This window comes from Paramormyrops kingsleyae, chromosome 14 (assembly GCF_048594095.1).
Source record: "Paramormyrops kingsleyae isolate MSU_618 chromosome 14, PKINGS_0.4, whole genome shotgun sequence".
NCBI classification, from domain to species: Eukaryota; Metazoa; Chordata; class Actinopteri; order Osteoglossiformes; family Mormyridae; genus Paramormyrops; species Paramormyrops kingsleyae.
Window position 1 is genome coordinate 6318417 of NC_132810.1, and position 13439 is coordinate 6331855.

Consider the following 13439-nt stretch of genomic DNA (forward strand, 5'->3'; position numbering starts at 1 on the left):
GCTGAAAATAAAATTTGAAATAGTAGAAGCAGGCAGTAAAGTGTGTCTGACTGCACCGCAACACAGAAAACAGATATTCTGCATCAAAAACTTGGGAGACAGGAATCAAGAGAATCTACTGAGCTGGTCTTGTACTGGTACGAATGCTTAGAACATCAAAAAACTGAAATGATCATTAGCAGGGGGACAGAAGATTAAAACCAAATACATAAATAACAGGAAGCCCAAAGATTCCTCTGAAATGGAATTTTACTTATGAGGGAAAATGGCAATGATTAGTCACATGACCACTGCCGAAATGCATCATGGGTACTATGGAACACATAGCACTACTGACAAAAGGATAAAAACATTACATAATTTTTTTTTTACATTATTTTATAAAAAAAAATTGGAATGGCCGTCTTCTAAATAATTCTTTTAAATGCTTATGTCAACTATAAAGTTGAAACACACTACAACTATTTACATCAGTAAGGGTGTAAATATATATATACAAACTATCTGTACAGAAACCCTTTGTATTTGTAAACAGTTCACCTGCTCTATAGAGGAACAAGACGGTTACAGAGACCCCCTATGTCTAAGCACAAACTAGGCACATCAGACTTGATCAAATAAATAAAAATACTATGGCTATTAAAAAAAAAAAGACAAAAACAAACAGAAAACTGCTGACAACACTTAAGAGCTCAGGACACTATCCAAGCCTCCAAACCCCTATAGTTGAGCCACAACGGGTTACTCGTTAAACACATTTTAACACAAAAACTAGGGAAAAAGAACATCCTCGCTAGATTTCCTCTGAGGTTATAGAATTAAGGCTACATCATACTTTGGTTCCATAAATATTCTCCCCAGAACACCCCAGAAGCTGCCTTCACTGTATATGCATGTGGGCGTGTGCCCAACGGCAACCAATATGAACCACAGCAGTGAGGAAGCACATCCTTACACACTCAACAGTTCCAGAAAACCTTCTGCCGGCGATGTACCATCACAAAGGATGCTTCTGACCATGGATCCAGTATCTGGGACTGATTCAATTTCACCTGGAAATCTGGCAGCCCTCCCCTAAAAGGATGACGGCATAAGTGGTAAAGATGATTCCTTTGGTTCGGACGGGACTAGCTAAGCAGATACAGGTGAGACACGCAGCCGCTCTCACTCAGCAGAGCAGAAAAGCGGGTAGGATCGCCAGACAGCTTTGTGTCGCTGACGAAAAATCAAGCTGACTCTGCGGTTTATTTTTGCACTGTTACAACAGTGGAAATCATAAGCGTTTCACATGGTTCACGCTGCAGCGGGGAAAACACGCTGTGCGTTCATTTGCGATTCCATTTTCCCCACCCATCTCCGTCCACCGACAGACACTGAAAGCACTGATGAGCAAAGCAGCAGAGAAGTGAAACGCGATGCCACCTAGGGCATCGGCCTGCCACGCCACCACGCACCTCAGCACCGTTCAAACGCGCCATTATTCACTCTGGCCTTGCCAGCATTGTAAGAGCTTCCTTCCGTCAGGTACACTGGCACAGAAACTCCCTCTCCTTCTGGGTTTCAGATGGGAATTTACAAAGCAGTTTTATAGTGGTAATGCATGATCTCCCTGTCTGGAATCTGAGCAGTGTATTTGCGGCAGCCCCCTTGCCTCCATGCGACAGCAGCTGAGAGCGTGGGGGGGCCCGAGCTGACCGACAGGAGAAGATCCCAGTGCTACAGCCCGTCGTCGTCATCTACGTCGCACCCATAATCTGAAAGTGGGGGAAAGTGCGAGGTGTCAGCATGAATGCCAGTCTGAGGCTCCCTCCAGAGGAGCTGGGATTTTGTTTTAATGACTAGAGCATGCAGGTGCATCTTTATACAGTAAACCTAGCAGACCCACATTCTAAGCCAGGGGTGCCCAACTCCAGTCCTGGGCGGCCGGAGCCCTGCACACCTGATTCAACTCCTTGTGCTAATTACCACACAGATCTTGAGCTGAATCATTTATGGTGGAACAGGGAAAGAACTAAGCTACACAGGGCTCCGGCCCCCCAGGACTGGAGTTGGGCACCCCTGGTCTAAGCCAAATAGCAGGTCGGAAAAATCAGTGAGAGGCGGAACATTATTACAAACTGACCGTTGCCTCCCATGAGCTGCATGGCGCTGACACAAGGCTCCTCCTCTTCCTCCTCCTCTTCCTCCATCGCGTCTTCATATACCACTGGCCCACTCTCCACCACCACGGGCTGCGAGGTCTCCGCAGTGACCACTGCGGCACTGGCTTTGGCTGCCTGCTGATACACAAAACACCACAGTGTTGAGAAGCTACATGAGGTGCAGTGGGTGGGTTCATAGCAACTTCCCAAGGAGAGCATGGAGAACCCCGGCCCATCGCACAAGCATCATACGCCATGGACAATCTGGAGACAGCAGTCTTTGGATTGTGCGCAAAGAAGCACCAATGACACGGAGAGAACATGCAAACCATATACAAATACAAGACAGAGCAGAGATGGGATTCTAGTCACAACCCTAGAGACGTTAAGCAACGGCATTACCCACTCAGCGTCCATACTACACTACGACAGGCAATGGGACATGAAGTCTTCCCAGGTTTCACTGACCTGTATTACATCATGTACTTAACTTATGGAGTGTCTCTCTGGATCACCTTTGGATCAATACCAAATTAAAAATTATTTTTAAATCGTCGAATTCTGCAGTGTGATGTGGACAAGGCCGATTCAGGTCAGCCTAATGGACTGATTAAAAACCCCGGGAGCGGCATCAGGCTGACTAAATTCAAGCAAGGAAACTGAGACTCAGCCCTACTGCTGTGCAGTTTGAAAAAGGAAAAACACGGTGTTTCACCGCAGTTTCTGGCCAACCACTGCCTTCGCCTGAGCAGATTCAAAGTTTGTTTTTGTTTTCTTATAAAATCAGGGAAAAAAGCCAGGGAACTGCAAAACAGGCTTTTTTGGTCCCCTCCTTTGCAAGAATAAAGGCAACATTATATAACACTGGCTTGCTGTTCATTCCGCTGCAGGCAGTTGAAAACTCCCCTGCCCTCGGGAGCACCCAGGAGATTGGTGGGAGGGTTGCATAGCAACAGGCCAGTTGACCCTAACACCTCGTGGCAGTGCTTTCTTCCTGGTACATGTGCAGTGACTCCCCACACGGCACAATACAGCTGTCTTCCCACTACACCCAAAAACACCGACCAAATGCAGGAACATCGCTCCCTAACTTCCACACTCTTCCCACCTCTGTGAAAGTGCAGCGGTTTCTGGCTCTCTGAAGCATAACCGCGTAGGCGTCCTGCAGACGTGGTGTTTGATGGTCTGATGCAGAGACGTGGCCCCACTCAGTGGCCCGCCACACAGTGCAGGCTCACTGGACGGGGGGGGGGGGGCTTGAGCTGACTAGACGAGACAAGCAGAAACCTGCAGCCGGCTTATAAGCGGCACAAGAGGGACTTAACCTGCAGCCACCAAGATGGCCCCAATCCTACCTTACTCTCCACAAACCGTTTTTAATACTTACTCACATCCGACATCCGCACACTAAACCACCTCTGAATATGTTCTCAAGTCACTGGATCAGTTTTTAGGGAGGCGGAACGACAAGGGCTTTGAGTAGGATTTTTATAATTCTACATTACATATACAAAATTGAATTAATATACATTAGCATGTGGCCATCTTCCACAAGCCTTGCAAGATGACGCTTTGTAAACCGAAATCGAAAAGATTCACAGCTTGGCAAAAAAAAAAAAAAAAAAAAAACTTACAAACAGAAACCTGATAATGGAAATGTCAGATTTTCAGCTGTAGTCATCAGAAAATGTAAACACGGCGAAAATCATTTGCAGTAAATGGTGTGTATGCCACGGAGATGTTCAGCACACAGAAATAAACAAGAAAATCACAACAAAAGGAGGCTAACGCTTACAGCGGCCTCCGCAGGATCCGTGCCGCGCACGTCGCTCATCCACGTGACTGTTTCTTGTTGCGCTCATTCTGTGACTGAATGCTCCAAAATTGGAAGTGTGACATTTGTTACAGCTGCCGCCCTTCCTGTCCTTTGTTGCACCTCATGAGTGACGACACACTGCGGAGGGACCATTGTTTTCCGAGCCAGTTTTGTAGTGAAAAGGGGAAACCACAGCACGCAGGAGGGGGCTGCTTTCGTAGTTCTGTTCTTTCATATCTGTACATTTAATGCAGCTTTAAAAACAAAGACGCCACATCCAAAGATGTTATGAATTGATTGGATTAGGCAGGAATGTTGTAGGTGCTGGTGCTGCTTAATAAACGCGTGTGGTTTGCATGCACTAAACACAGCTGCTCCGAAAGCGCTGCCCATCAGTAGCTGGGAGTGGGGGGGTTGGTCTACAGGTGATACTGCCTCTGAAATAAACAGAATGAAACTGGGAGGGGGGAAGTTACTGCGATCACACTACAGGCCGCGATGTCAATCATCCAGCCAAATCCATTACAAAAAAAGTCAGGTTGCTGTTAATTATATGTGGTGAAAATTAAAGTGCTGTTTTTGGAAGACAGTGGGACCTGCAGTCAATACGGGAGGCCCAAAGTAGCAGCTTTGGCTACCAGCCCCACCGTGATGCCGGTTCCGCTGCTGGCTGCAGGTCCACATTTTTGTGAGCCATACTGACGGCGTAACATCAGGGCACAAGTCGGGCAGAGGCTCCTGCCAAGCTCCACCTGTCGCCCGTCGATTTGAACGCCACGACACAGATTGACTGAGCCAGGGCCGCTGCCACGGGGAAGGCATGCTTGCACAACCTACTGTACCTCGGGAACTGTGTGGGGAGAAGGGAGTGGAGCATTTGGAATGCAGTGGCCATAACTTGGGCAACATTCAACAAAATGCAATAGTGGTGTGAGCCTCAAATCTGCAGGACTGAAAAGATTAGGCTGCGCTTGGGCCAGAGGACACAGCGGGGCGGCAGGATGAGCGGCGGCGAGGAGACCAGAGCTTACCTGGCTGCTGGCAGGCTTCTTACCGACGTGGGCTGAAATCAATGGCCTTAACCTGGAAGAGCAGGAGAGACGGTGATGGAGAAGGACAAGGGCAGCCGTCAGAAGCACAGGACGAGTATTCCTCTTCGCGTTGTGCAACGAAAAAAAAAATCCATTTCCAGTTGTTACATAAAGACCCTCCTTACTGCTTAATGAGTACTTAACCCTATTTCACCCAAGAACGTCAGTTGAGACATACTTAACACTTTAGTGGAAGTCTAGTAAGACCAAATAAGCCTGGTATTAAAAGGCCGAGAGTGAAGAACGAATTAATGTAAAAAAAAAAAAAAAAAAAATTAAAACATGATATGATATGGAAAGGAAGGGGTTTAAAAAAACAAAAAAAAAACCATCCATGTCAGAGTCGTCAGAGATAATGAAGAACAAGCGTGGAGGCTGCTCTGCAAAGCCAGGGAGGTGGTGAATGAGCCAGCTGGACAGCAGACAGGCCATGAGGACACATACGGCGGCACAGGCGAAAAGGTGAGACGGGTCACTCACGCACATGCAGAACCATGCAGAATCATGCGGCGCCTCAGCGCAGCCGATCCCGCTGGGCCCTGACCCGACTGATGTGCTCCTTTTGTCCACACAGCGAAGGCTAACCGATGTGAGTTTCCAGCCAAACAATGCAAAGGGACGATTCTACCACGCAAACGAGATTTATGTTTACAAAGAAGTGGCAGTGAGCGAGGTAGGTAAAGGCCCCCACAGGAAGGCACAAAGGAAAGATCTCTAGCAATTTAAATTAGCATATTTCTCACAGCCTCCCTGAAGACTTACTGTAAGTACCTCACACACCGATAAGGGAAACTGCATCTAATTAATCTCCTCAGGAGGAAGAAAATGTGTTCAGCATTTGAGGCCTCAGCCTTTGTCAGACCTCATTAGAGAAACATCCAATGCGAGCGATCCGGAATACCAGCACAGAGCCATCAGCTGACGTGCTGCCGCCGTCACGGGACCGTAAGATGGGAGGCTTCTGGGTGGGGGAGGGCAAATTGGGGCCCTCAGACTGGAGCCGTCTAATTGAATTACACGCCCGGCACCGTACTAATGAGCCTCTCCGAGTGCCGGTGCACATTTCCTGAGTTTGGCTGAAGGTGGTGCACATGTGTCCTGTCATCTCCACCGGTTCACTAACACGGGTGGGGGGGGGGGGGTGGGCTTGGGTTCAACAAAGTCATGAGATTGCAGGGACCCCGGGGAAAAAAAGAACAGCAGTGGCCACATGTAAATAGCATAATGATGAAGGGATGGTTTTTTTTAGCTGGTGGCTGGACTCCTCTGTGGCATATTTCAGTGCATATGAATGCGCGCACACACACACACACACACACACACACACACACACACACACACACACACGTGTCACTGGCAGGAACCCAGCAACTCCACCTCGACCCAGCTCCCGCTAAGACTACAGCCTCCTATTCATCTCTGCCCTGCATCCTGGGACCGACCTCAGCTTGGCAGCACTGAGCCGCACCGAGCCGAATGGATCGATTGTTGGGCCTCCCAGAGCTATCCAGCCCAACCCAACACTGACACTATTGATTTTTAAACGGCTGTTTTTCCTCCCGCACAGGACTAGAGGGGAACGGGTCTGGTTATTTACGGGAAAACATGTTTAGTTCTGAAGAAGAGTAATAAATAACAGTAAGGGAGGCAGAAGGTGTTTAGTGCAGGGGGCTGGGTGCCGGCAGCAGGCTGGGTAACTTCACTCTCTCCCCCAAGGTCTCGGCCGTCTGAGAGCCACACATGCCGGCAGGTGGGCTGGGGCTGTGCTGGGTTCTTGGGGCTCTGATGGCCACGCCTGGCCCATCCTCTGGCTCCGGCACGAGGGCCACCTCCCACACAGACAGCCTGAGGGGTACAAGGCCTCAGCGCTCTCTGCTCTGGGGGCACGACTCACAGATGCCCTAGCCGCCACCCACCTGCCCTATCAAGGCACCGAGTCCGACCATTAATGCAGAAATCATCCGTCACAAAGCACCCGACCTCCCCAAGCGGCTCCACAGCTTAAAGCTACACAGATATCCCATGCTCAGATATCCCACACCCTCGCTGTCTCAGCTATGGGAAACGTCTCAGAGAGGGAACAGCTTCACTCTCTACTGACACGGAGGAAAGATTAAGGCTGACCTCCATATTAACCAAGAGCCAATCAAATCAAAACCCAATGAAAAGTACAGCCAATCAAACAAACAAAAACACACACTGTTTACACTCAAAGCCTGTGCTTTATGCATGTGCTCCTAGCATATGACAAGCCCATCCCGGGGTACGCCAGCCTGCTTACTGTTGACAGGGTTCACTCACAGCAGGGCAGAGGGCAGCGGGACCACAGGAGCAGCCAGCACCCCCCCCCCCCTCAGGTGGTCCACCCTCCAGGGCAGCCAGATGGGGTGACAGCCGCGCTAATGAAACGGGCTCACAGCGAGATAAATCTGCAGCTTTCAATCCATCATGGTGGCCAGATCCTCTGGGTGTCCATGACAGCGTTCTATCTTCCAGCAGCATTTCTTAGGGAGGGGGGCAAGTGCATCAACCATGCTGTGGAGGGAATTACTCTTCAGAGAGTCTAGTTCTTAGGCTTTAAAAAAAAAAAATCATTTTTCAAAAGGCGGCATGTCACCACTATCCCGAGGGACAGAAACCAATTCTCTATCTGATGTGTCACTTCAGCGCCTTGCAAATCAGCCTTTTGCCTAATTGCAGATCCATTATTTCTGTAATTACAGTCGTGTCCAATCTTCACCCAAGTTCAGATAGCATCAGTCCCCTGAGAAAGGGCCTTCATCGCTGTGGCAACCGGTTGAAAACCAAGCTCAAAAACAAGGAAGCAAGCAGAGACAAAAAGATGCATTTAAAAACCAAAACACAAATAAAAGGTAAAATATAAAATGATTCTGCTACACCCTCCTCCCTGCAGGTGACCCACACCTTATTTGTTCACCTGACCATGCATGGAAGGAGACCACCAGCCAAACTGAGCTATTAAGCTCAAACATGCAAGGTCAGCTCAGGTCCAGCGAAAAGGCCCGATTCAGCTGGTATGGATGCACACAGAACAAAGAGGAGGCCATATCCAGGGACATCTGTCAGGCTGCCCTCCCCCCATTGGCCTGCTGGGATGCGCTCCTCGCAGCCTAGGGGCAGAGCAGCACATCACTAATCGGGACAGCTGGGGAGCGACTAGCTCATTTCAGCGCCGTCGGCCGGCACGTCTCTGACGAGCCGGTGAGGGGAGTGCCACTGGGTGCCAGGACGGCACTGTGGCGGGGTGGGGGCTGTCGGCACGGCCGTGACCCCCGCAACCCCCGGAGATTAAAGCAGCCACAAGCCCAGTGATGTTAATGGGATACCCTGCAGCGTGAAAGTGCTGACAAGTGACAGGCCAGGTGTCGAGGACATCGTGGGGCGGCAGGCCAAAGGAACGGTGTCCAGGTGACACCAGGAGGGGGGGGGCACACACTCTCAAATTACGGAAGGGAGGAAAGCAAGAGGCCTTTTATCAAGGGTATCACCACGGACGAGGCTGCAGTCGCATTTATGCTCACTGTGACGCATTAAGCACTGCATTTACACATCAAAGCACTTCCTGCACCACGCGAGCTGGACCTATCCCCATGTTCTCCCCTCACACACGTAAGCAGATGGATGGACAGACAAAGACAAACATATGGGTCTCCCGGCCTCCCGAGTCACAGCAGACAGCGCCACACACTGACATCACGGAGGCCCCTTCTGCAGGCCTTCCGTCGACATCCAATCAGGCGATCTGGGCCGTGGACATCTTCCACAGCATATTCCGCCTGCTCCCCCAAAAGATACGATCGGGAAGAGCATGAGGCCCCGGCGTCTGCCCTCAGAACTCTCAAATGAATAACGATCAAGCTAAGAGGTGTCACAGGGAAGAGCCTCCAGGCTTAGCGGACCCATGTGTTTCTTGTCGAACACTCCGTTAGGGGGAACGGATCTTGTGCGGCACACGGCTCAGCCATGTGATTAACAGTGATTCTGTTTGGGTGATTCCCGACACGTGAAAAAAATGACCTACGGCTGTGTGTTTCTTTCTGACCCCAGTCCTGTACAGGGACTGTAGCGGCAAAGCTATGGTACTATTTTTAGATGATATTTTTATTGATGAAATATTAGAGTAGCTGCTTTATATGGCCTAATAAAAGATGACCTACATGTCACATGAAGACTGGGGGGAGTAATGGATTTAGAGAAGCTGGGGTGGGCTGGATCGCTGGAAGGAGGAGCCTTGGCAGTGATCGCCGAGCCTCGAGGATGTTGTGACAGGGCAGGATGCTGCCCGTCAGAAATCACACCACTATGATTACACCAGGCACATGACTGATGCGGCTCGCTTCTGCTGCTGTCACCCCGCACGGGGGCGGGGGGCACGAACGCCAAGGTGTCGTCGATGAAAGCAAACAGACTTGCCCCACAGTCTCCTGCGGCAGGGTAACATGTCAACAGCATTTTCTTTGCATTTGTAGGACTAATAAATTCATCGCTTGCGACAGCAAAGATAATATGGCCCAAATGACTGGTTACTTTACCGCACATGGAAGCAAATCGCCTGATCACTTTTGAGCTTCGTAATAAAGTTGTTTCAAAACTTGTCACAATTTGTAAGAAAAATGCAGGAAATGCATTACTGCCCCCCCCCCCACCCCAACTCTGAGCGCAGAGCTGGAAGGTCACGGCCCCACAGACAGGTTCCCGTTACCCCTCCTGGACCCTCGCAGACGGCAGGGTTGCACGCAGTCACAGGCAAACGCGAAGGGGGTCGAGCTGCCCCCACTGGCACCGGACGGGAGGAGCCAGAGCAGATCAAAGCCCCATCGGTCTCCTCTTGGTTTGACGGTAGGTTTTAATCCCCTCATCCTCCCTCGGCAGTGGCCTGCCTAGACAGGTTACTAATCCTGAGTAGTGGTTAGCTAAGCCCTACAAGGAGCAGGCTTTACACCACGTGTAAAGGACGGCAGATCAGAGGAGTAAACAGCAAACATGGTGGTAACGTGACCTACAGCACAGGCTGCACCCGAATGATTCTATTCCCGACTAATGAGTAGGCAGGTCCAGTCAGGTAACACGGCCTCATTACCTACAACCAGATCATTTATATACTCCGCCTGGGCTGTTCCATCATTCTGACTGGAAAACTGACAGCGAGCTCCCAGACTGCCGAAGAGCTGGCAGGACAGAGCCTTTTGTCAATGTATGCATGTTTCTCAAGAGCTCTGGAAGACTGGAGAGCCAGCTGCCTGAACTGCGATCCATTATTCATTTTCTTAGCAGACATATGATCTAAATCAGCTCTGCTGGATTTTGAAGGAATCGGGTCTCGATCTAGTACCTGAATGGTCCCCCTAAGATTGATAATAGGGACTTCAATCTGGTAGTCACGGGTTCAGATTAACCACCACACCCCCGCTGGCCTTCACTGGAACGACATCTGCTAGTGCCCTAAAGAGTCAAGAGAAGCAAACACTCCCTTCGACGAGAAATGCAGCGGAAGGGGCTGGGGAAAATAAGTCATGCAAAGGTTCCAATGCAACAACAACAAAAAAAAAAAGATCAGAGAATCCAAGGAGAAACACATGAACGAAGGGAGCGAAGCAGCGAGCAGCCAGTTCCCGAAAACTCAGCAAAACCGTAAGGGCTGAGAAGCCCTAAGCCAGACACTACAACTTAATGTTTAGCAGGATTTACAAACACACACACCCACGCACACAGAAATAAAAACAAAGCAATATGGCGTCTCTCAAACACACTGGACAATTTCGGGGTCTCATCTACCCTACCTAAATTAATAAGCCCCATAAACACGTAGCACACAGGCAGCCCCTTAAACCGCCAGACTAATTGTCGAGCGATAACAGGCAGTCTTAATCCTGCACATCACATCGTGGTTAAAACGAGGGAGGGGGGATTCTAGGCCTGCTGTGGCAGCCACCGTGATGGGTGGGCACTGTGATCAGGTGTGAAACATCAAGCCAGCCCACGCCGCAAGCGGGGGTGCGAATGGAGCCGCTTAGCATGTCGCTAATGCCGCGTGCTGAGCCAGAGGCTAGCCACGCCCCCCTCCCGGAGCCATTTAGTCAGCACCGGGGAAAGGCAAAGGGCAGCGTCTATTTCCAGGAGAAACCCAGACACAGCAGCAGGAACGGCAAATCAGCGGGCTGGCGTGCGCACAGGCTGTGACCTGCTGGGCTGTGCTGCATAAAAACTGCTGCAGTTGACCATTTGCTGTTGCAGAGAGGTCCTGAAATACACTGCAGACTAATAGCCTAAGTCAGCACAAGGCCATACAAAAGGATAAATAATATTATTACAAGCTTTATGTAAATTTCTATACGTACACATACATTTTCAGTTGTCAGGGACAGATGAAGGAGATTGGGGGTATGGGGAAACACTAGAGGGTAATTATGCTGGCTATTTCTGCAAGAGTGCTTTTCCATCTTTGCCCAAGTGTAGGGAACACAGGTCCTCTCTGTCTGGCAGCCGGCTGGGCTGTACTGGGGAATGCTGGGAGTGCTGCGGGGCAAGCCCAGGGCTGGGGAGGGGCAAAATCACAATGCTACAGTGTCCCAGGCGGCAGAGTCCCTGCAACGACACACAATAGGCTCACTATGGGTCTTTGTGGCACCCAGACTCCCCCCCTGATTCGCCCAGGCGAGCTGCACACCCAGCGTGCCCAGATGACGCCATTCACGCAGCGCACGGCAGGGCGAGCATCAAGCTGGAGGGGCCGCGGGCCCGGTGGGCACAGAGCGCTCTGAAAGAGCTACCAAAGCTCCACGCTTCGGCTCAAGCAGGGAACACACTATGCAAGCTGCTCCAGCGCCCACTGAGGGAAAAAGCAGGTATGGGACCTCAGGGCCTGAAAGATTCAGGAAGCCGTCTGGTAAACATTAATGATTCATTGTGGAAAAATGCATCCCCAAAACTGAAGGAACTCTGCTAACTCTGCGACACCTTCCCAGTACAAGCAGGGAGGGAGGGCATGTCACATCCCAGTGGGTCAGAGGCACGTCGCATGCAGCTGGGAAAACGGCAGGCAGAAACCGGGGGGGGGGGGGGGGGGGGGGGGGGGGGGGTGGGGGGGGCAAAGAAATAAACTGCACTCTGCAGGCAGCTTCTCAGGAGGGCAACACGAGCACCAAACTGCTCCTGACCCATTTCAAATGCTCAGCTGTGGGGGGTCTCTTTCTGACTGCCTTCCACCACACCCACATAACCCCCCCCCCCCCAGGGACACAGTGCTGCACTCAGCTGAGGAAGCAAATACATGCATTTATTGTCTTAAATTTGTTCCACGTTGTCACTCCTATTCCAGCTAAATTTATACTGGAAGGTTATTTCTGGGTCTCTCTCCCATAAAGCAGAACAGAAAAATCACAAGCAGATGTCACAGGCTAGTTAAGGGGCTGGGGGGCTCTTTAGCGCCGTCTCCCTACTGCAGGCTCAGGAACACGCCACGGCGTGTCTGCATCAGGCCAACATCATTTCATTTAAAAGAAGATGCAGTGAAATGTATTAAGTATTAAATGTGTTGTGCCCTTGCTTGTTGATATACAGGATGAAGCATTAAGATGAAATTTCATCAGTGGTACAATCTGACATCTGGAAGGAGGCAAAATGGAAGAAAAGCGATTCTTCCTGATAGATCTTCACGACGACAACAGGCAAGGTCCCTCTCAGCGAGGAGGGTTGAGTCACGTGACCAGGCACCGCCCACCGGTACCCACCTCTTGCCCACGCTGCTGATGGGGTTGCCCAGGCCGAGGGCGGCCATGTTGCGCTTCCTGCGACCGCTGAGCTTGCGGCCGCCGGGGCTGCTTGGCGTCTCCTCGGGCTGCGCGCCGGGGCTGCTGCCCTTCTTGTCGAGGTCGCGCAGCACGTCGTAGTTGATCTTACTGGAGATCTTCTTCTGCTCCAGCATCTTCTCTATGGCCTCTCCCGCCGTGCTCGCCCGGATTGGCTCCCGCTTTTTCGGCGGCCTCTTGGGCTGCAGGACATGGGGGGGGGGGGGGTTCATTGTCGGTGGAGCCTCCGTTTCATCCATCATCAGTGAACAAACTAACTACTGTAAATAAAAAAATACGCATTAAAAGGATAAAAAGGATCAAACCCAACGAGCCTGGGACCATAGTCAAGGAAAATCAATGAAACAACAATATAAAACAATATCGTTATTGAATTGTTTCTACGTATCGTTGTGAATTTGAATTGGCGCCTGACTGTTTGCTAACCCTCGTTACCTAATGGGGGAAATGGATGTGAAACGATCATAATAACAAGATTTCAACCCGAAAAGCATGAGGCTTCAGTGTCTGCCGTCGGAATCTCCACACCTCATTAAATACATGCCGGTTAATCCGTCGCATT

The 13439-nt window shown here is 50.5% G+C and overlaps 1 protein-coding gene across 2 annotated transcripts in view; it reads right to left on the reverse strand.

Moving 5' to 3' along the window:
• Positions 1–231: 231 nt before the first annotated feature.
• Positions 232–13439, reverse strand: part of LOC111851034 (BRF1 RNA polymerase III transcription initiation factor subunit) — a 41959-nt gene continuing 28751 nt past the window's right edge. The window contains exons 16-19 of one of the 2 annotated variants that reach the window (XM_023825537.2): positions 12800–13059; positions 4989–5040; positions 2123–2276; positions 232–1754 (exon numbers count right to left, since the gene is read on the reverse strand). In XM_023825537.2, the coding sequence (XP_023681305.1) occupies positions 1717–1754; positions 2123–2276; positions 4989–5040; positions 12800–13059 (504 nt within the window). In that variant the 3' untranslated portion in view covers positions 232–1716. Of the gene's footprint in view, positions 1755–2122; positions 2280–4988; positions 5041–12799; positions 13060–13439 lie in introns of both variants that reach the window. The other variant, XM_023825536.2, reaches the window with a different exon arrangement.